Genomic DNA, 25,766 nt, shown 5'->3' with positions numbered 1-25,766 from the left:
CATGGGCTTTTGTTCCCTGCCTAATTCTTCATTTTTTTTTTTTTTTGCTTTAGGCAAATAAAGTTGGAGATTGGAAACTTGAACTTATTAGTTTTGAAAGGCCAGAAGAACAGGCCATCTGGGAATAGGGGAGTTTGGGAATCAAATCCTTGCAAAGATTTTATAGCTAGCCCAGCATTGTCCTTGAGGCAATAGCTGAGATAAAGACTCATACTATAGCCAAATCTGGGCCCCTATGTAGAAATTGTGCTAATGTGAGGCCCATTGGTTACCCCAGAACTCAAAGTGTCATGGTAGAAAGTGAGGTATAGTTAGCATAACATGTAAGAGTGTGGCCCTTATATGTTGGAGAATATGTCTGTACCTGTTTTTTGAAATAAATATGCCTTTGAAAAGCTAAAAAAATTTTCTCTTAATGATGTAAGTTTTTCATGCCTGAGCGGTTAATATTTTTTATTTTGTCTTATTTTACTTTATCATTTGAAGCCTTTTATGAAAAACATTTTCTTTCTACTTCTTCAGAACCATCTGTTAAACTGCCACCCCAATTTCTATTAATAATTTAGCTTGAACTAAAAGTATAAACCTTTAATTGGGTATATTAATGAACTAGGTTTTACCAGTTGTTTCTAGAGTTTTGCTTGGACCATTGCCATGGACCTTTTTGCTTGTTCCTATTCAAAAAAGAACTGTTCCATGTTTTGAAGGGCTTATGTGTGTTTTATTCCTCTCTACAAAGTCAGAAAATCAATGAGAAGTTTTGTTTCTTTTAGCTTTTCCTTTAGTTTTGCATAATTAACATGTTTCAAGCAGGCTTACTTTTGTTCTTTGATAAAGGCTAGATATCATATTACATATGTGATGTATAGTATGAAAGCTATTCATTCCTCAATGGATTAATAGACAAAGGATATGTATAAGGCAAAAGAAGAAATCTAGGCAACCCAAAGAAAAAACTGATCCAAACACTAATAATTAGAGAAATGAAAATTAAAAACACTCTAAGATTTTACTTTAAAACCCATCAGATTTTCAAAGGTAACAATAAAAGAAAATATCAGTTGCTGAAATGGTTGGAAGAAGACAATCACACTTATACATTTTAAGTGGAACTGTGAATTAGTTAAGCCATTTTGGAGAACAATTTGGATCTATGCCCCAGTAGTTACAGAACTCTACATTTCCTTTAATCCTGTAATACTAATATGAGACTATAAACAGAAAGACCATAGAAAGAAAAAAGAAAAATGTATAAAAACATTTATGGGCAGCTCTTTTTGTCTTAGAAAAGAACTGGAGTCAATAGAGAAGCCCATTAATTTGTGGATAGTTGAATAAATTGTTATATGAATTTATTGTTTAGTTATTTTTTTCAGTTGTGTTGATTCTTTGTTAAACTATTTGGGATTTTCTTGGCAAAGATACTGGAGTGATTTGCTATTTCCTTTTCCAAACCATTTTATAGATGAGGAAACTGAGGCAAACAGGGTTAAGTGACTTGCTCAGGGTCACACAGTTATTAAATATCTGAGACTGGATTTGAACTTAGGACTTTCTGACTCTGGTCCTTGTACTGTACAGATTGTATATTATAAAACTTTAAGAAATAACAAAAAGAATGGTTGCAGAGAAAACTGGGGAAATTTATGAACTGATGCATAGTGAACTGAGCAAAACCAAAAGAATATTTGATTCAGTAATATCATTGTAAATAAAAATAACTGAAAAGTTTTAAAACTCTGATCACTCAAATCACCAACCACAATTCCAAAGGTCTGCTGAAAAAGTCTCCTGACAGAGTGATTAAAAGACAGAATTAGACATACATTTGTGAATATGACTAATTTGAAGATTTATTTTGCTTGTTTGCCCATTTGTTCAAGCATTATGTTTCATTAAAAATTTGGGTTTTTTTTTTGGATTTGGAAACTCTAATGAAAATGTTGATAAGTGTATGAAGAAAAAGAGGGTCACTGACTTAGAAACAGACTCTCTTAATTCTACTGCTCTCTCTCTTTAAAAAACTTTTTTCTTTATTTAAGGCAATGGGGTTGTGACTTGCCTCAGATCAATGGGGCTTGGTCATTATTAAGTGTGTGAGATGGAAGTCAAACTCTAGTACTCTACACTGTACTTTCTCTTTTTATTTATTTCCTATTTATTCTTAATATAGTTTGCTTGCCTCTGCATATGTTTGCTTATCCTCCATTAGATTGTGAACTCCCAGAGAGCTGGAATTGTCTTTTGCCATCTTTTGTATATTCAGGCTGATATCCCAGTGCTTAGGACACGGTAGGTGCTTAATGAATGTTTGACAGACTGACAGACAATAGTTTTGAAAGGAACAAACTGAATTTACTGTATACTCTAAAAAAAATAATCTGTACATAATAGAGATGTGCATTTTCATGCAACTCTTCTTCTGTTTCACCTTGTAGATGGAAATGTTTTCTTTTTTTCCCCTGGAAGTTGTTACATTTAGAATAAAAAATTTTAAAAAATCACTGGAATTTTAAATGAGACGGGAGAAATTAATTTGGGGAATAAATCCTTAAATTGTTTAAAGAAAGGAACACTTGGATCTTTTCATGATCCTCCTCCCCATTTTAAACAATATTCATCATTTATTTTTACTTGAAAATTGGAAAACTAGTCTTTTCTCACAGGGGTAGCAGGAAGTTCACCAAATGCCCCAGTTTGACAAAGGTTATTGGGAAGCAGTTCTAAACTCCATGTGCCTTTCGGCTGAAATGTTCTAAGATTGTAATGTTGATTAGAGGCAGCTGCGGGAAGAAGGCCCTTTGAAGTCCCAGGACTTCAAATAGAAGGATAAAACATCCCATGATCCGTGTCATGGAAATGAGCGAGGGAACACAATCTGAAGAGAAGGCCAATCACGTTACCTGAGGCTTAGTTTTCTCATCTGTAAAACAAAGTGATAGAGTTGGAATATCATAATCTACCTTTCCTCTGCGTGTACTGGTTCGGGGAAGATTTTTTTTTTTTGAGTAATTCCGTCAACTTGGCAAAGATGGACAACGTTCATCAGTCAATATTAAGGGCCTGTATGAGTCTAGGGTAGCTCACCTGCTTTTCCAGGTAACAGATTTCCTTCTTATCCAATCCACTTTGCCGGCCAAGTTCGGCGGCAGCTATCACTTCCCTGTACTCACTCAACTCCACTGACTCCCGGATGGCTTCAAGATTAAATAAAAGATACAGTTTGACCTTGAAAGCTCTTCCCGGGGCAGCTAGAGCACGGGCCCTGGAGTCAGGAGTACCTGAGCTCAAATCCGGCCTCAGACACCTAGGGTGTGCCCTTGGGTGAGCCACTTCACCCCAGTGCTTTGCTAAAAAAACCCCCAAACACCCAACAAACTAAAAAAAAAAGTTCTTCTCACCTGGCCTTCTCCCGGCTCCCCAGCTGTCTGACAGCTCGACTTTCTATGACTGTAGTCCCTGTAGGGCAGGCCCTGTTTCTGCCCCTTTCCTCCCCGCCGGGCCGGGCCTTGGGAAGGCGCCGGCGGGATGGTGTAGGGATGGGGCCGGGAATGGCGGGGGGCTGGGGCGCACGTGGAGCCCGGCGGAGCGCTTCGCCCCGCCGGCCTCGCCTCCCCACACCGGGGCCCCGGGGGAGGTCCGGGCCGAGCCCCGGGGCGCGCGGGGAGGCGCGAGGGGACGGAGCGGCCAGGAGCCGCCTCCCACCCCAGCGACCCCCCGCGACCGAGGAGAGGTAGGGCGCCCTCGAGCCCGAGGGGCAGGACACGCGCGTGTCCTCGCGGCCGGCCGCGGAAGTCTCGCGAGATCGCCGGCGGCCAATCCGGGGCCGAGGGGCGGGAGGCGGGGCCGGGCGGGAGGGGGGGTCGCGGGGCGCGGAGCAGAAGAAGAGTCGCGCTCGCGTCCTTCGGCCGCGCTTCCCGTCCCTCCGGGCCGTGTTCCCTCGCGCCGCTCGCCATGGCCTATCCCGGATACGGAGCGGGGGTAAGTAGCCCGAGCGCGGTGCCGCCGCCCGGGCCTCCGCCCCCCTCGGGGTGTGGCCGTCCCCAGCGGGCGGTGCCAGGCCGGCGAGGCCCCGCCTCCGGCACCTGCCGGCCGCGGGGGGGGGGGGTCCCGAGGCCGCGCCTCCTCCCTCCCCCCCCCCCAGACTGACGCGCCCCCCACCCGGGGAGCCGGCGAGGGTCCGGGTCCAGCCTCGGCCGGGGCGGTGCCCGCCCAGCTCCCCCAGGCCCGCCGCCCCCCGCGCCCTCAGGCCGGGCTTTGTCCGGATGCGGCCCGGCGGCGCCCTCACCCGTGCGGGTGCGCGTGCGGGGGCCCCCCGCGCCCGAGGGAAAGTTTCCCCGGAGCGACGTGCGTCCCCGCGGGCCGGGACAGTCGCCTCGCCGCCGACCTGTTGCTTCTTCCCGGGAGGCTGAGCATCCTTCACGCCCTTAAATCAGTGCTGGCGGCTGGAGCCCAGCGGGACCGGCCAGCCTCGCGCCACTGCCACGAGCAACACAAGCGCTTCTTTTTTATTAGTTTTTGCAAGGCAAATGGAATTCAGTGGCTCGCCCAGGGCCACACGGCTAGGCCATTATTAAGTGTGTGAGGCCGGATTTGAACTCAGGCCCTCCTGACTCTGGCGCTCTATCCACCGGGCCACCTAGCCGCCCCGAAAATACTCATTTTCAGTGTTATCTGGCTCTTTCGCCCTTGAGTCGCGGGGAAAAGGACTTCTGTTGTAATGTTATTGCCTTCTAGAGTGTTAGAGATAACTTCCCCAAATGATGTGGACCGGGATCCTTGCCTTCTTTTTCAAAACTCTTCATTTAACTGTTTGGAAAACCTTGCTATTCACGAATTGTACTTCATTACCGCGATTTAGTCTTTCTTGGACTTTCTTGATTGTACTCTTCTCTGCTTTTTCACTATTTCTGCAAGACCTGTCCTGGGTTACCATCTATTTCATTAGTGTTTCTCAAGCTACTACTTCCTTCAGGAAGCTTTCCTTGACGTATTAAAATACTAGAAATTTCTTCACATAGGAATGATGAAAGAATGTTTCCCCACTATTTGATCTCATAAATATTATGAGTTTATTGTACATTTTATCTACTTCTGTTTCATTTTTATTTTGATGTCTAAAATGTATTTGAATTATTTTTTTTTTTGAGGGAAATGACTAATTTTGCAGTAGTACCGAGTATCACTCCAATGCCTGTGGTTGCTTAAAGCACAACTTTTTTGGATAGAGCACCAGTCCTGGAGTTGGGAGTACCTGAGTTCAAATCCAGCTTCAGACACTAAATGATTACCTAGCCGTGTGACCTTGGGCGAGCCACTTAACCCCATTGCCTTGCAAAAAACAAACTAAAAAAAGCATAACTTTTTGAAAGTAATATACCACAAGGTTGTTTTGTATTACTTATTTAGTCTAATATTACAACTGAAGCAGTCATTAAATGAAAGTATAATAGGACTAGGCAAAGCCTAATAATTATAATGGTTTAAAAAGATGTTTTAGAATAGAAATAACTTCACAATATAGATGAAATTACAGAAATATTTTTAATTTCATGAAACATTTTTATAAGTTTTTTGGGAATGTATGATTTTTCTGCCTATTGTATCTGTTTAACTCTTGAAATATCTCATTTAAGGAGAAAAGGCCAAGCATATATTGACTTGATTTGTGAACAAATGTATAATTTTTAAAAAATTCTCATAAAAATGCCCTAAGGTGATCATAATCATAGCCATGTTAAGCCTTCTAACATGGTCTCTCCTAAAAATAGCTTTAAATGGACATGAAATTCTTGTAGTTGTTAGAGAATGAACTAGTATCATTCTTCAATTAAAATTATTTTATTTCTAAATATTTTATTTTTTCCCCAGTTATTTAAAAAACAACTTTTAGCATTCATTTTTATAAGATTTTGAGTTCCAAATTTTTTTCCATCCCTTTTCTCTTTCTAAAAAGCAATTTGATACAGAATATATATGGATATTATGTAAGACAGTGTTTCATGTTAGTTATAGTTGTAAAAGAAGAAACAGATCAAAAGAAAAAAAATCCACAAAAAAAGTGAAAAATCAGCTTTCAGAGGCCATAAGTTCTTTATCTAGATATCTTCCATCATGGATCCTTTGTCTTGGATCAGTATATTGTTGAGAAGTGTGAAGTTCATTCATAGTTGATCAGCACATAGTTTTTCTGGTTCTGCTCATTTTACTTTGCATCAGTTTGTACAAAGTCTTTCCACGTTTTTCCGAAGTCTGCCAGCTCATCATTTCTTACTGGACAATAATATTCTATTATATTCATATACCACAACTTGTTCAATCATTCCCCCATTGAACATCACCTTCAGTTTCCAGTATTTTTTCACCACAAAAAGGGTTGCTATAAATATTTTTTGTTCATGTGAATCCTTTCCCCTTCTTATGATCTCTTTGGGATACAGACTTAGTAATGGTATGGCAGGATCAAAGGGTATATTGCAGTTTGTCCTTTGGGCATAGTTCCAAAATGTTTTCCAGAATGGTCTGATCAGTTCAGAACTCCAACAACAGTGCATTAGTGTTCCAATTTAGAGCTGTTATTTTCAAAAAGATTTAGGTTTGCCAGATACTTAACAAAACTTAAATGCTCATATTAGATTTGGTCTCTCTCTGCCACAAATCAAAACCACAAAAATTTTTTGTTTGTTAAATGATCATCAGTGACACAAACATTAACCCCAAATTATTTGCAATAATTACTGGTATATTTGATTTATATGAAAAAATAACATCTAATCAAGTATGTTTTGAAATAGCTTATGAAATAATACTGATTTAGTTGGTATGTGGAAGATCATTCAGTTTAGAGTGATTTGAATCTTGTTTTAGTCTTCCTTTAGGTAATTTAAAATATTAGTTAAGTAGGTTAAAAATAGAGCATATGAGGATTTTAAAACAAGTAAACAAACCTAAATAAAGCATGGAATAGACCAAGGGCTGTCCATAAGAAGACCGAAGATATGTCCCACCTCTGTCTGATGTTAGCTGTATATAACCCTGGTCATGACTTCCAATTCTCATTTGGCTCAAGCAACTTGTTTATAAAACTTGAAGTCTGCAACATATCTCAAGTTAATTCTTTTTATTTTTCACATAAGCTACCATTCTATTTTAGATCCTTTATCATTTTTCACTCAGACTATTAAATGACTTTCTATTTGGTTTCCCTGCCTCATCTCTTCTGATTCCTTTTCCACTTTCACACAATTGCCAAAGTGATTTTCCTTGAGTTTAGATTTGAGATCACTTTTTTACTCAACCTTAGTTGAGTAAGGAAATATAGGAAAGATTGAGTGAGGAATTGAGCAAACACCTCTCTTTAACTTTTTTTTTAGGTTTTTGCAAGGCTTGCCCAAGGCCACACAGCTAGGTAATTATTAAGTGTCTGAGACTGGATTTGAACCCAGGTACTCCTGACTCCAAGGACGGTGCTTTATCCACTACTCCACCTAGCTGCCCCCCTCTCTTTGACTTTTAAAGCCCTTTTAATACCAGTCACCATCTAGGCATTCCAGTTTCTTTATATTGCTTCCCTTTTTGTACCCTGTAGTTTAGCTGAACTGATCTTTTTTCCTGATCCTCATACATGAAATTCCATCTTTCATCTCTATCTTTACACTGGCTGCCCCGCCCCCATGTCTGGAATGCATTTCTTCTTTACCTCTGCTTCATAGACTCTTATTTCCTTTAAGGTTCAGTTCAAAAAATACTTTTAATTAATCCTTAAGCAAAAATTACTGCATGTATGTCACTATCCTAGACGCTGGGACATAAATACAAAGAATGGAACAATTTCATTTTATATTTTAAGAGGAGTTGGCAAATATACATTTAATATAAGTATATATGTGTATGTATATATTAAATATAAATAGAATAAGTGCAAGGCAGTTTAAGATAAAGTCATCAGGAAGGAAGATTTTGCAGGGGTCAGGAAAGGTTTCATGTAGTGTAGTAGGTGTTGCTTGAACTGTATTTTGAAGGGTGAGGATTTTGTGAGAACAAGTGAAGGACCAGTGCAAAGATATAAGATGAAGCAAGTGATTGACTATGGTATGAGGGAGCGTGAGAAATTGAGCACAACACTGAGGTTATGAATATAGTGTTGCCTTCAGCAGAAATAAGGAAGCTTGGAAGAAGATGGAGTTTGGATAGAAAGATGAGTTCTGTGTGTGAAATGTCCCTGGGACATCTATTTCAACCATCAAGTTGCTAATGATAGACTGATGTTCATTTGAGCGTCATTTGAATAGAGATGATATTTAAATTCATAAGAGCTGATATCACTAAGACAGCATAAAGATAAGTGAAAAGAACTCAGACTAGAACCTTTGGGAAAGTCCATGGTTAAGGTTGTGATACACCTGATAAACCAGAAGGTAAGGAGAGGTTTGGTGGGAAGGAGAACCAGGAAAGGATCACAAAAAATTCAGAGAAGAGGGAGTATTCCAGAGGAAAGAATGGTTAATATTATTAAATGCAGCAGATAGAAGTATGAGACTGAGAAAAAACTATCAGATTTGGCAATTAAGAGATTTTGATTCACTTTAGAATAGTTTCAGTTGAAAGATGAATAGATTTAGAGGAGTTGAAGAAGAATAAGAAGAAATGGAAGCAGTGAGTATAGATAGTTTTTCTAGGACTTTGGGAGAGAACAGATGATAAAAGATTATAATAGGAGGGATTGGAAGGATATAGTGAAGGGTGTCAAGAGTGAAAGAAACTTGGCCATGTTTGAAGACAGTAAGTAAAGGAGATGTGGAAGACAGAATGATTTGAAGAGAGTATTAAGAGAATGAAATCAAGGACACATAAAGGATTTGGCCTAGACAAGAAAAAGGGACTCATCAAATAAATAGAGAAAGGAAGAGACAGTGTATGTGTATGTATGTGAAGTGCTGTCAAAGAATTTTGCGATGAAAAGAAGAGTGAACTGGCAATTTTCTCAGTAAAATTAGAGGTTAGGTTCTCGTCTGAGAGTCTGAGGGGGTGTGGATAGGAATAGGGAATAGTAGGAAAGGGAAGCTTGAAAAAAAGAAAAAATTTAGGATAGTGTCTATGAGGAGTAAGTCAGGGAGAACTTTAGGAGGGAATAAAAAGATTGTAAGGATGAAAGATTGAGTTATCTGAAGATTTGAAAGTTGATGACTGGTGAAAGTTGATTTAGGTCAGATCTAGAATTAAAATTGGGAAGGGAGGCAAGTAAAGTTATTACAGGTTGATAATCTGAGAAAATGCTAAGAGGTTGAGGGATTGATGAGGGTTGAAATGGCTTAGGAGGGGAGGAGAGGAAAAAGGGAGAGATGGAATAATAAGAATTTTGTCTTTTGTGTATATTGTTTATTAATTAGTCAAGCAAACAAGTATTTATCTTAATAAATATCTTAAAAACTTATCTTATTAAGCCTCACCTCTATTTTGTGCACTTGTGTTAGTTCCTGGGAATAAAAATACAATGAAATAGTCTCTAGAATCCCCGAACTGCCATTGGGGCTGGGGGTAGCAGATGTAAATAGGTTCTAAACATACAAAAAAACCACACAAATGGTATGTGACATCTGTGCTTATATGTGCCTTATATACATTGTAGGCGCTTAATAAATCCTTGTTTACTGATTGATAAGTTGTAGAGAAGGTAAAGATTTGAATTAGTTGAAGAAATTCCTTAAAAAGTAGTGAAATTACTAGTTCACTCAAAACATCACTCATGCCTTTCAATGGATGCTTCTTTATCAGAAGATTAATTCATTACTTTTTAAAAAAATTTTTTGGCAAAGCAAGGTTAAGTGACTTGCCCGGGATTACACAGCTAGTAAGTGTCAAGTCTCTGAGACTGATTTATTTTTTTTTTTAGGGTTTTTTGCAAGGCAGTGGGGTTAAGTGGCTTGCCCAAGGCCACATAGCTAGGTAATTATTAAGTGTCTGAGGCTGGGATTTGAACTCAGGGACTCCTGACACCAGGGCCGGTGCTCTATCCACTGTGCCACTTAGCTGCCCCATTTGAGACTGAATTTGAACTCAGGTCCTCCTAAATGCATTATTTTCTTTAAGTCATTGATATGTCCAGCTGCTTTTTAACTGAAGTAACTGTGCAAAAAAGGCTAACTTGAATCTGAATTTAGGGAATCTATACCAAAATTCCATGATTTTGTTTCCACTGCACTTAGTTGCCCTGGTTAAAAAAAACCAAAACCAGTGACTTGGAAAATCTCAGATTGAAATCTGAACCATTGTTTTCTATAAATGTGAGTATAAGCAATATTGCTTAAATGCTCTGAGATTGTTACCTCATCTTTAGATTGGTGAAAATTCTAGCACATAAAACTTTGAAAGGTTTAAAACATAAAAATATAAATTATTTAATATTAATGATGGAAAAACAAAGGAAAACATTTATGAGTCTTTTGCTGCAGAATTATCAGTGCAAGATGCAAGTAGTTTATTAAATTGTTGGGTAAAGTGCTAAGTTATGTTTTGTTCAACAAATACTAAGTATTTACCTGTGTAGCACACTCTACTGTAACTAATTATACAGGGTTTAGATAAGGAGCTTAATGTCAGGTTTTATCCAGACAGTTTTAAAGAAATATTTAAAGTAAGTGTGATTACAGTATATAGCAAAATATTTAAATGCAACTGAGATTGGCTTAATTTGTGAAGAAAAAAATGTGAGCTATATTTTAGAATATTATTTCCAAAATGATTAAACATAAAGTGTTGTCAGCATTTTGGAAGACTGATAAGAAAACTTTGTGGAACTGAATGTTTTCAGGAATGGTTTATTGGTTATTTTTAACCTACAGTGACTTAATATTGCTCTGACAATAACCTTGCCATAACAGTCTTGCTAGTTTTTGACAATGCCTCTGGGCATCCTAAAGATCTAGAAGCACTGAGTTTAGTGGAAATTCTGTTTTTGTCTTTCACTACAGCATTATTATTGCAGTCTGTGGGTCAAGGTGCTGTTACTATCTTAAAGAATTATTGTCATACTTTTTGCCAAACTGGTTCAGCTGAAAGAGTTGATGATAGACATATCAAACAATTTTGAAAAGAATTTCACATTCTCAAGACAGATGTTACCAGGGTGAAAATCTGTAAAGAAGTTTCTTAATATTGAATGGTGTCAAGGCAAAAGTTGTACCCAGGTAGTATTCAGGATTTCAGAGAGTTTTAGTATTGACCAACTGCCATCAAAGTAGAAATTGTATCCTTAGGGCTTTATGAATTAGACAACAAAGATTTTGAGGTCATAATTAAAATTCACAATTAGGAACTAGTAAATTAAGATCTCATTAAGTTGGATAATCAAAATAAAGAAAGGGAATAAAATTGAGGAGATACTCTGATGATTAACTTGAAAGAACTTTGAAGAGCTAACTATTGAGAAAGCTAATAAAATTTTTGAGAAGTGATCAAGTTGTAGAATAAAGATCTGAAATGCATAAAAGTGTTGCTAATGAATCAAGATGTTATAAATATATTTTTTTTGTATGAAAAGAAAAGAACTGCTGTTCAGGTATAATTGTATCACTATTTTACCCTTAAAAAAGTTAGATACCAAAACCCTGAAGTGACTAAGTAGCTAATCTCTAAAAATGATTAAAGAAGAAAACTAAAGTTTTGAAGTTGCCATTTTATCCCCTCAAAATTTAGTGTACAAACCAAAACTTTAGGCTAGTAAAGGTAAACTATTTAATGTTTTAATACATACTATTTTTCTGTAAACTTTAGAATAATATGAGTAACCATTGTCATTATATAAGGATAATGCTCTTTGTGCTTAAGCTCTTACAAAAGTCCTTCTTTTAAAATTTGATGTTATTTTTATTGCTTATATTTAATATTTACATGTTAACATAATAAAGATTACAGTTTCAGATCTCTCTAAAGACCTATTTTAAAATTTTAATAATTTTAAGTTTTGACCCTGTGGAATTAATCTCCCATGTATAATACTGTTCTTAGGAATATAATTGACCCTGTAACATTTTTAACCAATCAATCAATTGTGTTAGGCAGGATGTGCCTGTATCTCCTTTTTTTATCTTACTACAATCTTATTTAATGCTATGAATGGAGGGAGGACTGAATAAAGTTTTCTCAAATAAATTCCAGGATTTGATGTATAGAGCTTTTGTAATTGGTAAACCTAGTATTTTAATTCTTGGCAACTACAGGGAATTTAGCAGTGCAAATAAATTATAACCCTTTTCCTCTCAACCCCCTCTCCCCACCCTTTAACAATTAAGTTTAGTAGATAATGCAGTTTTTTTAATCTTTTTTTTTTCCTTTTACAAGTATGGAGGTTACAGTGGTCAGATGCCTGGAATGCAGATGCAAATGGGACAGCCAATGCCAGGAACAGTGCCAAATATGCCTCATGGTGGATACTCTGGATACCCAGCATATTCTGGTGGTTATTCAGCGAGTGACCCTATGTGGACTTACTTCACTGCTATTGCTGGACAGGTAAAAATGCCAAATTCTGTGTAATGATATTAGACTTAGAGAATTGGTATGACAACATTTATATTAAAAAAAACCCCTGAAACTCTTTATCCTAATCTAAATGTAAATTAATCTTAATTTTATTGGAAATAGTTCTTTTTGTAATTTATGAGGACCATTGTGTCAGTTGTAGATTGGTGAAAGGTGATGCTTAAGTTTATTTGACTAAGCCCAGTATAAATTTTTTTCATTTGAAATAAAAAGCTGATGAAGAATAGAAAACAAAGAAAAAGAAAACCCTCATAACAAATCTATGAAGTCGTACAAAACAAATTCCCATATTGATCATGTCCAGAAAGCAATGTCTCATTCTATATTTTAAGTCCATCCATCACCTCTCTGTCAGGAAGTGAATAGCATGTTTCATTTTTGGTCCTTTGCAATCCTGACTTGTTATTGCATTGATCAGAGTTCTAAAGTCTAATGTTGTTTTTCTTTGTAATATTGTTGCCACTCTAGAAATCATTCAAATTTTGTTTCCTTCACTGTGCATCATTTAATAGGAATCTTCTTCTGAAACTATTCATTTCATCATTCCTTATGGTGTAGTAATATTTCACATACCATAACTTATTTAGCCATTTCCAAACAGTTAGGTACCCCTTTAGTTTTCTTTTTGTCTACTTTAAAAATCTGCTATGAATATTTTTATATTTATGAATTCTTTTCGTCTTTCTTCAAGGCGTATGGCTTAGCAATGGTAAGGTACTAAGTTGAAGGACACTGACTTTTTGGGCATGATTTCAAATTGCTTTGCAGGATATTTGCATTAATTCATAACTTCATCAGTAGTGCATTAATGTGCCTATTTCCCCATAGTCCAATTGTCATTTTCTTCTTTTGTCATCATTGCCAACTTGATAGATTACATTGATAATATTGTAGAATTGTTTTAATTTCCATTACTTTTATTATTAGTGATTTGCAGCATTTTTTCATGTGGTTGCTGATAGTTTGAAAGCCTTTTGAAAAATGCCTATTTATATATCTTTTGACAGTAAGTTGGTTGAATTGGTTATGTATGTGTCTTGGATATGAGACATTTATCAGTGAAACTTGGTGCAGAATTTTTTTTCCCCAATCACATATTTCCCTTAATATTTTAACCACAGACAATGAAGAATTACAAAGTGGAAAAAATTTGTTCCCCATTTTTTTCTCAACTTTTACCTTTATATCTAGGAAATCTTTGCATGACTTTTGTAGATTTCTTGTTATTGCTCATACCTTTGAATGACTTGGTGAATGGAGGGCAGGTTAAGGCCTTAATTATAAATAATTATAAAATACATTTATATTTATACTTATATATTAAATATATACATAGTATATATGTATGTATGTATGTGTGTGTGTATATATATATATATATATATATATATATATATATATGTATATGTACACTCAATTATAAATAATTAAGATGGCCTTGGTTCAAATCCACTAAACTGTTTTCATGATTCTGGGCAAATTGTTTAACCTTTCAATGACTCTGGGAACTCTTTAAGACTATTAAGTTGCAGAACAGTTAATATTCTGCCTTAACTGGAGATCTTTGAATTCCTTTACCAGTGAAATCACAAGTCTGTACCTCCCTAGTCTTCCCAAATATTATAAATACTAAGACATATGAATAATAATGTCATTTTGTCTCCTTACCTTTTTCTAACTTTTCTGTGCTGCTTTCCTTTTCTGTATTTGAAAATTAGAAAAATCTTTATATTAGTGAGTGCTTTTAGAGTTTAGAATTAAAGCACATTTAACCAATTTACTTTTACTTATGTGGGGATAAAGTTGGTAAAATCAAGAGACAGGAAAGGGAGATAGGCTTTTGAATTCATTAATTATTATTTTAAAATCTTGTATTTAAATATTTAAATTGTGAATAAATATTCACTAAATTAGATCAATATAAGTAGACATTTTTTATAGAATGCTTTTTTTTTTTTTAGGTTTTTGCAAGGCAAATGGGGTTAAGTGGCTTGCCCAAGGCCACACAGCTAGGTAATTATTAAGTGTCTGAGACCAGATTTGAACCCAGGCACTCCTGACTCCAGGGCCGGTGCTTTATCCACTACGCCACCTAGCTGCCCCTATAGAATGCTTTCTTACAATACTTTATTTATTTTTCTTATGAGGTAAATTGGTAATTTATACTTTTTTCAGTATGAGGAACTTTGGTTATGGTAATTATTGCTTTATCAAGTTAGTCAGCTTTATCCTGTTCTTAGAAAAGGTAAACTAGAGTAAGGGTTTAGAGTTGCTTTTTTTTTTGTTGTTGTTGTTGTAAATTGACCTTTTGAATTCAAATCACAAATAAGAACCATTATCCAAGTTATAAGGTTTACCAAACAAGTCAACAAGCATTTACCTAATATTTGCAGTCTCTGATTTGCTTTGATACAGGGATTTAGGAGGCCCAGCTTATCAGGCAAAGCACAGGACTGTAGAAGGATATGGCAAACTACTCCATTGTCTTTGCCAAGAAAATCCAAAAGGGTGGGGGTGAGGAGAGTCAGATAGGACTGAAATCACTCAAAAATAACAAATAAAGAAATAGGCCTTATGGCTCAGATTCAGTATTTTGTTTATAAACCCTCTTAGTAACTTACTATGAGATTAATGATCAATACCTTCTTTGACTTTAAAAAAATTGCCAAGGAGCGGCTAGGTGGCGTAGTGGATAAAGCACCGGCCCTGGAGTCAGGAGTGCCTGGGTTCAAATCTGGTCTCAGACACTTAATAATTACCTAGCTGTGTGGCCTTGGGCAAGCCACTTAACCCCATTTACCTTGCAAAAACCTAAAAATAAATTCCCATTATTGAAATAGTAATAATAGTAATACAATTATATCTTAATCCTTTACATTATTAAAAGCACTTTCACATTTGTTGTTTCATTTTATCCTCCAGTTCATCCTCCCTTATATAAACTGGCTTAACTATTAGTTTTCTAACTATGATAATCTTATTTAGTGACCTTGTTCATCTTGGGATGAACTAAATCATATCAATATTCATATTTTGTTATAATTGAAACCAGAAGATGAAAGGAAATTGAAATTGTAGCAGAATACTTGATTTAGTAAGGAAGAAGACTTGGGTAGCAGTGTGACTCTGGGAAAATCTTTCACTTAATTTTTTCTGAGCCTCAGTTTCCTTTTTCAGAAGGTAGATTTAACAAAACTTCATTATCTATCTCACAGGACTTTATGAAACTTAATATGAGATTTAAAGCTACTGTTAAAAATACTGTAAATGTCTGCTAATTTTTAAAAGAATGGATATTTTTAACGGGTTTTTTTGAAGAGAAAAATGGAGTGGGCTTTATTATGTGTCTAAAGGCAAGTGAAAATGCCATTCAGTTCAACAGAGATCTGTTAAGTGATTTCTAAATATATTCAAGTTATTGTCCTTTGTGCAGTTAAGTAGTGGTGCAGTGGAGAGAGCACCAGTCCTGGAATCAGATATTTGACACTTACTCGCTGTGCGATCTTGGGCAAGTCACTTAACCTCATTGCTTCACATCCAGGGCCATCTCCAGTTGTCCTGATTCATATCTGGCTACTGGACCTAGATGGTTCTGGAGGAGAAAGTGAGACTGGTGACTTAGCACAACCTCCTCACTCAAATCCAATTTATGTGCTTGTCATGACATCACCTCCCTGATGTCATGTCTTTTTCTTGAGAATGAAGGCCAAATATCATCATCATCATCAGAAGTATTTATGAGGAGCATTTGCAAAATGAACACTGTGGAGAGAAGTGACAATTATTATGCCCCAACATCTGGTGCAGAAAATGAGGATGTAAAGAAAATTCTTGGAGTTTTTATGCCAGGTCTGGAAACTGCTACCACTGCCAGGGACCCAGGCTCCCTGTGGTCTGTTACTGGATGGCTAGAGTCTGTTTGCTCCGGCACAGCCTGGGTTGTGCTGTAGTCCCTTTCTAACCCTGGTGTAACAGACCTTTTCTGCAGATCTTCCCAGCTGACCTGGGCTGGAAAATTATGTCACTTAATCATTTTGTGGGTTCTGCAACTTTATAATTTGGTTAGTCATTATTTAAAGGTAATTGGAGGGGCAGCTAGGTGGTAGAGTGGATAGAGCATGGTTCCTTGCTTTTTTTCTTTACTTCTGCCCCTTTTGCCTCCACTATTTTCAAGCCTCAGTTCAAGTGCTATTTTATTCAAGCTATCTTTTTTTTTTGATTCTTATAGTATGTTCAGAGTAGTGTTGAGTAGTGTTTAAGAGGAAAATGGAGGAGATACTTCACATACTTTTATGTGCAGTTGATAGTCCATCAAGTCATAGGATATGACAAAGCCTAATAAGATCCCTCATCATCATCTATAAGCATTTATTTAACATCTGATATGTGCCTGGTACTGCTCTAAGTGCTAAGTGTTCTAAGGGGTACAAAAAGGCAAAAGACAGACCCTGCCCTCAAGAAAGAATCTAACTGGGGGGGGATATAATAGTTAGCATTAATATAGGGCTTTAAAGTTTATAAAACACTTTACACAATAGCCTTCAAAAACCAAGTGGATGAAGTATGCATGTTAGCTAAGCTATAATCACAGTTAAAATGGATAAACCCTAGTTAAAATGGTTAATTGGTACTAGTGTTCGGAGAATCATTGGAGTTGCACAAATAACAGGACTCAGAATTAAAGGTTGACTTTGGAAGGAAGTGATTACCAGTATTACCTTTATTGTATTTTAATAGCTAAAATAATAATAGCTACTATTTTAAATTTTTTATTTTACTTTTTGAAGGTTAATCTGCTTTATTAACATTTTCTTCATCACTTTCCTAAATCTTGACAATCAGTTGAGCAGTAAATCATATCCTGATTTTTAGTGTTTGCCAATTTCAGAGGTTCATGCTGAAAATTTAATAATTGTTCTCAAAAAATTAGTTCAAGTTGCCTCTAGGTTTGGTATTCCATTCATTATGCCATATCAACTCACTTCTCTAAATTTAATTCAGCAAAAATTAATTGAGTATGTATTTTGTGACCTAGAAATGATTCTTCACAACTTTGCTTCTGGTAGCAGAATAATCACAAATCTTACCTAAAAGTGAAAAATTATAACAATGTCTTTTTTAATCTATATTTTAATTTGGAACAAATTTGTGATGTTATCTTGTAGAGAGTGCCACATGATAAAACTCCTCTTCATATTGGCACCTGTTCTGTAATTTATAATCATAGATTATTTCTTTTTTTTTAAAAAAAGACTTGCGGGGCAGCGGGGTTAAGCGACTTGTCCAAGGTCACACAGCTATATGTCTGAGGACAGATTTGAAATCAGGTCCTCTTGACTCCAGGATTGGTGCTCTATTCACTGCACCACCTAGCTGCCCTGATTATTTCTTTTTTTTCCCTCCATATTTTTTATTTTTCTTTTCTTTTTTTTTTTTGCACATAACTAAAATATTCTTGTTTTAAGAGTGAACATGGGGTGGCTAGGTGGCACAGTGGATAAAGCAATGGCCCTGGAGTCAGGAGTACCTGGGTTCAAATCTGGTCTCAGATACTTAATAATTACCTAGCTGTGTGGCCTTGGGCAAGCCACTTAACCCCATTTGCCTTGCAAAAACGTAAAAAAAAAGTAAACATAATAACCCCCCCCCCCCCCACAAAAATATAAAATCTTATGAGAAATAAAGTAAAAGAAAGAGAAAAACAATCTGTTTTCAGTCTGTGTTCTGATACCATCAGCTCTTGTCTTGGGTGGTTCACTTTATCATAAGTCCATCATAGTAGTTACACCCATATTTTCTCACAGTTGTCCTTGCCAATTGTAATTCCCTCCATCCATTCCTCCCCACTACCATCTTTTATATTTTCTCTCTCCTTTCACTGTCCCTTTTCAGAAATGTGCTGTGGGGCAGCCAAGTGGCACAGTGGACAGAGCACTGGCCCTGGGGTCAAGAGGTCTGAAGCCCACATCCCACCCCAGAGAATCAGCAACCACCTAGCCTCATGGTGCCAGACAGACCACCCAATTCCAGCACCTTGCAAAAAGTTAAAAAAAAGAAAATGTGTTATCTGATTATCCTCTCCTATGATCTACCCTTTCCTCTATCATCCACATCCCCACATCCCCTCCCCTGTCCCTCTTCTCTCCTTTTTCTTCTGGATGTCTATACCCTACTGAGTGTGTGTGCTGTTTCCTCTCTGAGCCATTTCCAATGAGAATGAAGGCTCCCTCATTCCTCCTTGCCTTCCCCCCTTCCAAACCATTGCAAAACCTACATGAAATAGCTTAGCGTATTCCATCTCTCCTTTCTCTTATTCCTAGTACATTTCTCTTTCACCTATCGACTCCATTTTTACCATATATTATATCTTCAAATTTAGTTCTCTCCTATGTCTCATCTATAAAAGCTCTTTCTACCTCCTCTTTTAAATGAGAAGATTCGTATATTATCAGTATCATTTTTCTATGCAGGAAAACACACAGTTCATTATCATTAAGTCTCTCATAATTTACCCTTCTCTACCACTCTCTATGCTTCACCTGAGTCCTGTACTTGAAGGTCAAACTTTCTGTTCAGCTTTGGTCATTTCAACAGGAACATTTGAAATTCCCCTGGTTCATTGGAAGTTCATCTTTTCCCCTAGAAGAGGATGTTCAGTTTTTCTGGGTAGTTGATTCTTGGTTGCATTCCAAGCTCTTTTGCTTTCCAGAATATTATATTCCAAGCCCTATGAGCCCTTAATATAGTTCCTGCTAAGTCCTGTGTGATCCTGACTGCAGCTCCACAATATTTGAATTGTGTTCTTCTGGCTGCTTGTAATATTTTCTCTTTGACGTGGGAGTTCTGGAACGTGGCTATAATATTACTGAGGGTTGTTTTTTTTTTTTTTTTTGGATCCCTTTCTGGGGGAGATAAGTGGATTTTCTCAATTTCTATTTTGCCCTCTGCTTCTAGGATATTAGGGCAGTTTTCCTGTAGAAATTCTTTAAAAATGAAGTTGAGACTCTTTTCCTGATCATGACCTCAAGGTATCCCAATAATTTTTAAATTATCTTTCCTGGATCTGTTTTCCAGATCAGTTGTTTTTTCAATGAGATGTTTCACATTTTCTTCTATTTTTTCATTCTTTTAATGTTGAATTATTGTTTTGATTTCTTGCAAAGTCATCAGCTTCCTTTAGCTCCATTCTACATCCTCAGAGAGCTTTCTTATCTCCTTTTCCATTTGGCCAATTCTGCTTTTTAAAGAATTCTTCTCCTCAATAACTTTTTGAACTGTTATATCCATTTGACCTAAGCTGGTTTTTAACATGTTATTTTCTTCAGCATTTTTTGGATCTCCTTGACTAAGCTGCTGACTTCATTTTCATTTTTTTTCCTACATGTCTCTCATTTCTTTTCTCAATTTTTCTTCTATTTCCCTTATTTGGTTTTCAAAATCTTTTTGGAACTCTGTCATAGCCGGAGCCCAACTTCTATATTTCTTGGAGTCTTTAGAAGAAGAGGCTTGGACTTTTCATCTTCAGATTGAGTATTTTGATCCTCTATGGGACCAGAATAATTGTCTATGGTCAGGTTCCTTTTTTTTTTTTCCTGTTTACTCATTTCCCCAACCTGTGCCTGGTTTGGGGGTTCTTCCTGAGCTTTTGAGTTTTATTGGGACACCCCCCCCCACAAGGACCTCAGTGTGTGAAGCTCTGACTGCTCTCCTGGTCAGCACACCCCTCTGCCCCAGAGGCTGTGGTGGGGGGAGTCCCTGCTCTAAAGGGGCCTAGACTGTGACTAGGGTCTGAATGTGCTCACAACCCCAGAGTCCTGTTGCAGGGACAGAGGACAGACTTTAGCATTCTCCCTCCACTCCCCTACCTTCCTTGGGCTAAGCACTCAGGGCGCTGCTGCCTGGAGGCTTCTGTTGGATGGCTCCATGAGCCTGCTTTCATTTCCTGGGATTTAGGCTGTCCTGAGTGCCAGCCACAATGAGGGCCTGGGCTGTGCAGAGTGCCATGGCCACACTGAGTACCTGGGCTTTGCACTTATTCTGGCAGAGGTCTCCCTGCTGATCTTCCAAGTTGTGCTTGGTGCTCCCTGGGGTACAGGTCAGGAAACAGCTGTTCCTGGGAAACTGAAGCTCTTTTCCCTTGGGCATGGTGCAGCTCTTCCCATCTGGTGGAATAGAGCTTCCCACTATTTTCCAGGTTATCTTGGACTGGAAAATTGCTTCACTGGATCTTTCTGTGGGTTCTGTCTCTTGAAAATTTAGTTAAGAGTCATACTATTAAGGTTTTTGAAATATTTTTGAGAGCACCTAAGAGAGGCTCTTCTCTTGCTGCCATCTTGGCTCTGCTCCCCCGATTATTTCTTCTGAAAATTTTTATTTTTTATAAGTACATAAAAAGATAGTTTTCAGTGACTTTCCCTATCCCCTCTCCATGGCAGTTGAGCAATCTGATATAAGTTGTACATATATAACTTACATATTAGTCATGTTGTGAAAGAAGAATTAGAACTAAGTGGGGAAAAATCCATGAGAAAGAAATAAAATGAAAAATATTTTAGCAAGTTTAGTAGGAGGGGGTGGAGCCATCCATGATGGTGGAACAAAGGCAAGGTCTCTTGACTCCCGGACTGCTGCTCTATCCACTCTGCCAACTAGCTAACCCTCCAATTACCTTTAAATAATGACTAACCAAATTACAAAGTTTTCAGAACTCACAAAAAGACTGAGTGACATAATTTTCCAACCAAGGTCAGCTTGGAAAATCTGCAGGAAAGGTTTGTTACATTGGGGTTAGAAAGGGACTGCAGCAAAACCCAGACTGTGCTTGAGCAAACAGACTCTAGCCATCCATTAACAGACCACAGGGAGCCTGGGTCCCTGGCACCAGTGGCGTTTTCCACATCTTTCTGCCCAAGGATTGTCAAGGACAACTTGGAAGTTCAGCCAGAAAACTCTGCTATATTAGCATAGGTCTCAGTGTAGACCCAACCCCAGGGAACCAGGAGCAGGCCTAGGGAATCACCCAGCAGAGAACCACATGGCAGCTGCTTCCAGAGTGCTCCACCCTCAGCTATCCTGAGGCAGGATGTTGCTTCCCCCATATTCAGGTCCAAGTTGCATTCTGGAGCCCAAGTCTCAGGAGGAGCAGAAGTACAACAGAGCCTTGGAACTTGAAGGTCTCTGGAGGGGTGTTCCTGAAAACAGCTACAAAAACCCTCAAAAGCTTGGGGCAGTGTCTCCTCCACCCCGGAAGCACAGCCTGCCCTTAACAAAGAGTTAAAACCAGGTCATGCACTGCAAAAATGATAAAATGACAGAAAGGAAAAAAAAATCCAACCATAGATGATTACTTTGTATCCTATAGAGGATCAAAATATACTCTCAGAAGATAACAAAGTCAAGTTTCCTGTATCCAAAGCCTCCAAGAAAAATATCAATTGTTCTCAGGTTATCGAAGAGCTCAAAAAAGATTTTGAAAATCAAGTAAGGGAGGTAGAGGAAAAATTGGGAAGAGAAATGAGAGCAATGCAGGAAAATCATGAAAACTAAGTCAGCAGCCTGGTGAAGGAGATATAAAAAGTACTGAAGAAATAACATTTTAAAAACCAGTTTAGTTCAAATTGAAAAAGCAGTCCAAAAGGTCATTGAGGAGAAGACTTCCTTAAAAAGCAGAATTGTCCAGGTGGAAAAGGAGATTAAAAAAGCTCTCTGAAGAAAACAATTCCTTCAAATGTAGACTAGAGCTAAAAGAAGCTGATGACTTTGTGAGAAATCAAGAAACAATAAAACAAAATCAAAAGAATGAAAAAGTAGAAGAAAACATGAATTATCTCATTGGAAAAAGAACTTACCTGGAAAACAAATCTAGGAGAGATAGTTTAAAAATAATTTGACTACCTGAAAGTCATGACCAATAAAGACAGTAAACTTCATTTTTTAAGAACTTCTTCAGGAAAACTGCCCTGTCATTTCAGACGAAAGAATAGAAAGAATAGAATAGAAATTGAAAGAATTCACTATCACCCCCTAAAAGAGATCCCAAAATAAAAACTCCCAGGAATATTATAGCCAAATTTCAGAACACCCAAGTCAGGGAGAAAATATTAGAAGCATCCAGAAAGAAACAATTCAAGTATCATGGTGATATAGTCAGGATACCACAAGATTTAGTAGCATCTATGTTAAGGGTTCATAGGTCTTGGAATATTACAGAAGGCAAGAAAAAGAACTTGGATTACAAATGAGAATCAACTACCCATCAAAACTGAGCATCCCCTTTCAGGGGGAAAGAAGAACATTTAGTGAAATAGGGGACTTTCAAGCTTTCTTGTTGAAATGACCAGAGGTGAACAGAAGGTTTGATCTTCAAGTCTAGGTCTCAGGTGAAGGAAAGAGAGGGCAGGTCAAATTATGAGGAATTTAATCATGTTGAAATGCATGTATTCCTGCATGGGAAGAAGATACTGATAACTCATGAACCTTCTCATTTATTAGGGCATTTAGACAGAACATATATGGACAAGGTATGGGAAGGAGCTGAATTTGAAGGTAGTAGATATTAAACAGATAGAGTTAATGGGGGAAGAAAGGAATGCCCTGGGAGAAAGGGAAAGGAGAGGGAGATTGGAGCAAGTTATTTCACCTAAAAGAGGCAAGAAAAAGCTTTTTGCAGTGGAGTGAAAGAAGGGGAAGATGAGGGGGAGTGAGGGAGCCTTACTATCATCAGAAGTGGTTTAGAGAGGTAATCACAATCATGCTCATTTGAGTATAGAAATCTTTCTTAGGCTAGAGGAAAATAGAGGAAATGGATGGGAGAAAGGGAAGGAACATGGTTGCAGAGAAAGATAGGGAGGTGTAGGTGATAGAAGAGAGGGAGAATAGTCAGATATATAACACTCAAGGTGGGACAGGGTGAAAAGATAGAATAGATAAATGGGGGGTGGTGGTTAACAGGATTGAGGGAAGTACAGCTAGCAATAACAACTGGACTTAGGATAAAGAATGCTATCCATCCCAAAGACAGAGCTGATGGTTTCTGAATACAGACTAAAGCATGTTTTTTTTTCCCTCACTTATTTTTCTTTCATTGTGAGATGTTTAATTTTACAACATGAAAGTTATAATGTTTTTCATGACCACACATTTTTAACCTATACCAATACTATACCAAAACCTATACTTTCTAAACCGGGATAGTAAGGTGGGAGAGGGAATTGAAACTCAGGGTTTTGGAAATAAATGTTGAAATGTGGTTTTGTGTGTAGCTGGGGGGGGGAATTAAAAATAAAATAAATAATTTTTTTAAGAAGTGAATATAGTAGACTGTGCTCTGCATTCAGAGTCCATAATTTTTCTCTGGATACAAATGGAATTTTCCATCACAAATATTTCAAAACTGTCCTTAAGAAACTGCATCCATCACAGCTGATCATCTCTTTAGTGTTGCTGTTAATGTTGACTGTGTTCTCCTGGTTCTGTTCATTTCTCTCAAGTTCATGCAAGTATGTCCAGGTTTTTCTTAACTACAACCACTCATGATTTCTTTTTTTAAAAAATTAATTTATTTCTTTTATTTTTTATTTCTTTTATTATTATTATTATTATTTTTATTTTTTTTTGCAAGGCAATGGGGTTAAGTGGCTTGCCCAAGGCCACCAGCTAGGTAATTATTAAGTGTCTGAGGCTGGATTTGAACTCAGTTACTCCTGACTCCAGGGCCGGTGCTCTATCCACTGTGCCACCTAGCCGCCCCCATGATTTCTTATAGAACAGTAATACTCCATCACATTCATATACCATAACTTATTCAGTCATTCCTCAATTGATGGGTATCCATAATTCTTTGTCTCTGTAAAAAGCTGCTATAAGTATTTTTTTTCATATGAATCTTTTTCTCTTTTTTATGATCTTTGGGATACAGACATAGTAATGGTATTTCTGGATCAAAGGGTATCCATAGTTTTATTGCCCTTTGGGCATAGTTCCAAATTGCACTCCAGAGTGGTTGGATCAGTTCACAGCCCTACCAGCAGTGCATTAGTTTCTAGTTTTTCCTTCCAGCATTGATTATTTTTCCTTTTTTTTTTTTGTCATTTTAGCTAGTCTGATATTTGTGAGGTAATACTTCAGAGTTGTTTTAATTCACATTTCTCTAATTAATAATGATTTGGAGAATTTCTTCATATGACTATAAGATAGATTTAATTCCTTCATTTGAAAACTACCTATTCATATCTTTTGACTCTTTATAAAATGGAGAATGACTTGTCTTATAAATTTGACTCAGTTCTCTATTTTAGAAATGAGTTCTTTATCAGAAACGCTGGCTATGAAAATTATTTCCCAGCTTTCTGTGTTCCTTCTAATCTTAGTTGCATTTGTTTTATTTGTGCAAAAACATAGATTTAATGTAATCAAATTTATTCATGTTATAATTTATATTGTTCTCTATCTCTTGTTTTGCCATAAACTCCTCCCCTTTCAATAGATCTGACAAAAAGACTGTTCCTTGTTTTCCTCATTGGTTTATGGTATCAACCTTTTATGTCTAAATCTTGTACCCATTTTGACACTATCTTTGTACAGAGTATGGGATGTTCATCTATGCCTAGTTTTTGTGATACTATTTTGCAGTTTTCCCAGCAATTTTTATCAGAGTGAGTTTTTATCTCAGAAGGTGGAGTCTTTGGGTTTATCAAACAGTAGCTAATATAGCCTTTTTAAAAAAGATTTTATTTATTTTGAGTTTTACCATTTTCCCCCTGATCTTACTTCCCTTCCCCACCCCCACAGAAGGCAATTTGTCAGTTTTTACATTGTTTCCATGATATACATTGATCCAAATTGAATGTGATTAGAGAGAAATCATATCCTTAAGGAAGAAACATAAAGTATAAGAGATAGCAAGATCAGACAATAAGATATCAAGTTTTTTTTTTCTAAATTAAAGGTAATAGTCCTTGGTCTTTGTTCAAACTCCACAGTTCTTTCTCTGGATACAGATGGTATGCTCCATTGCAGATAGCCCCAAATTGTCCCTGATTGTTGCACTGATGGAATGAGTTAGTCCATCAAGGTTGATCATCGCCCCCATGTTGCTGTTAGGGTGTACAGTGTTTTTTCTGGTTCTGCTCATCTCACTCAGCATCAGTTCATGCAAATCCCCCCAGGCTTCCCTGAATTCCCATCCCTCCTGGTTTCTAATAGAACAACAGTGTTCCATCACATAT

The 25,766-nt window shown here is 37.3% G+C and overlaps 1 protein-coding gene and 1 long non-coding RNA gene across 2 annotated transcripts in view; one reads left to right on the top strand and one right to left on the bottom strand.

The window, feature by feature from the left end:
- Positions 1-1,913: 1,913 nt before the first annotated feature.
- Positions 1,914-3,787, bottom strand: LOC141507829 (uncharacterized). Its single transcript, XR_012474278.1, has 3 exons — positions 3,402-3,787; positions 3,088-3,197; positions 1,914-2,923 (listed from the first exon to the last, which is right to left on the bottom strand). It is a non-coding gene; the product is annotated as an uncharacterized LOC141507829 (long non-coding RNA).
- A 60-nt stretch (positions 3,788-3,847) lies between these two features.
- Positions 3,848-25,766, top strand: part of GCA (grancalcin) — a 61,926-nt gene continuing 40,007 nt past the window's right edge. The window contains exons 1-2 of the mRNA XM_074215838.1: positions 3,848-3,981; positions 12,340-12,510. Of these exons, the coding sequence (XP_074071939.1) occupies positions 3,955-3,981; positions 12,340-12,510 (198 nt within the window). The 5' untranslated portion in view covers positions 3,848-3,954. The remainder of the gene's footprint in view (positions 3,982-12,339; positions 12,511-25,766) is intronic.

This window comes from Macrotis lagotis, chromosome 1, assembly GCF_037893015.1.
Source record: "Macrotis lagotis isolate mMagLag1 chromosome 1, bilby.v1.9.chrom.fasta, whole genome shotgun sequence".
Classification (NCBI taxonomy): domain Eukaryota; kingdom Metazoa; phylum Chordata; class Mammalia; order Peramelemorphia; family Peramelidae; genus Macrotis; species Macrotis lagotis.
Note: the sequence above shows the minus strand (reverse complement) of the source record. Positions and strands in the feature narration are given on the sequence as shown.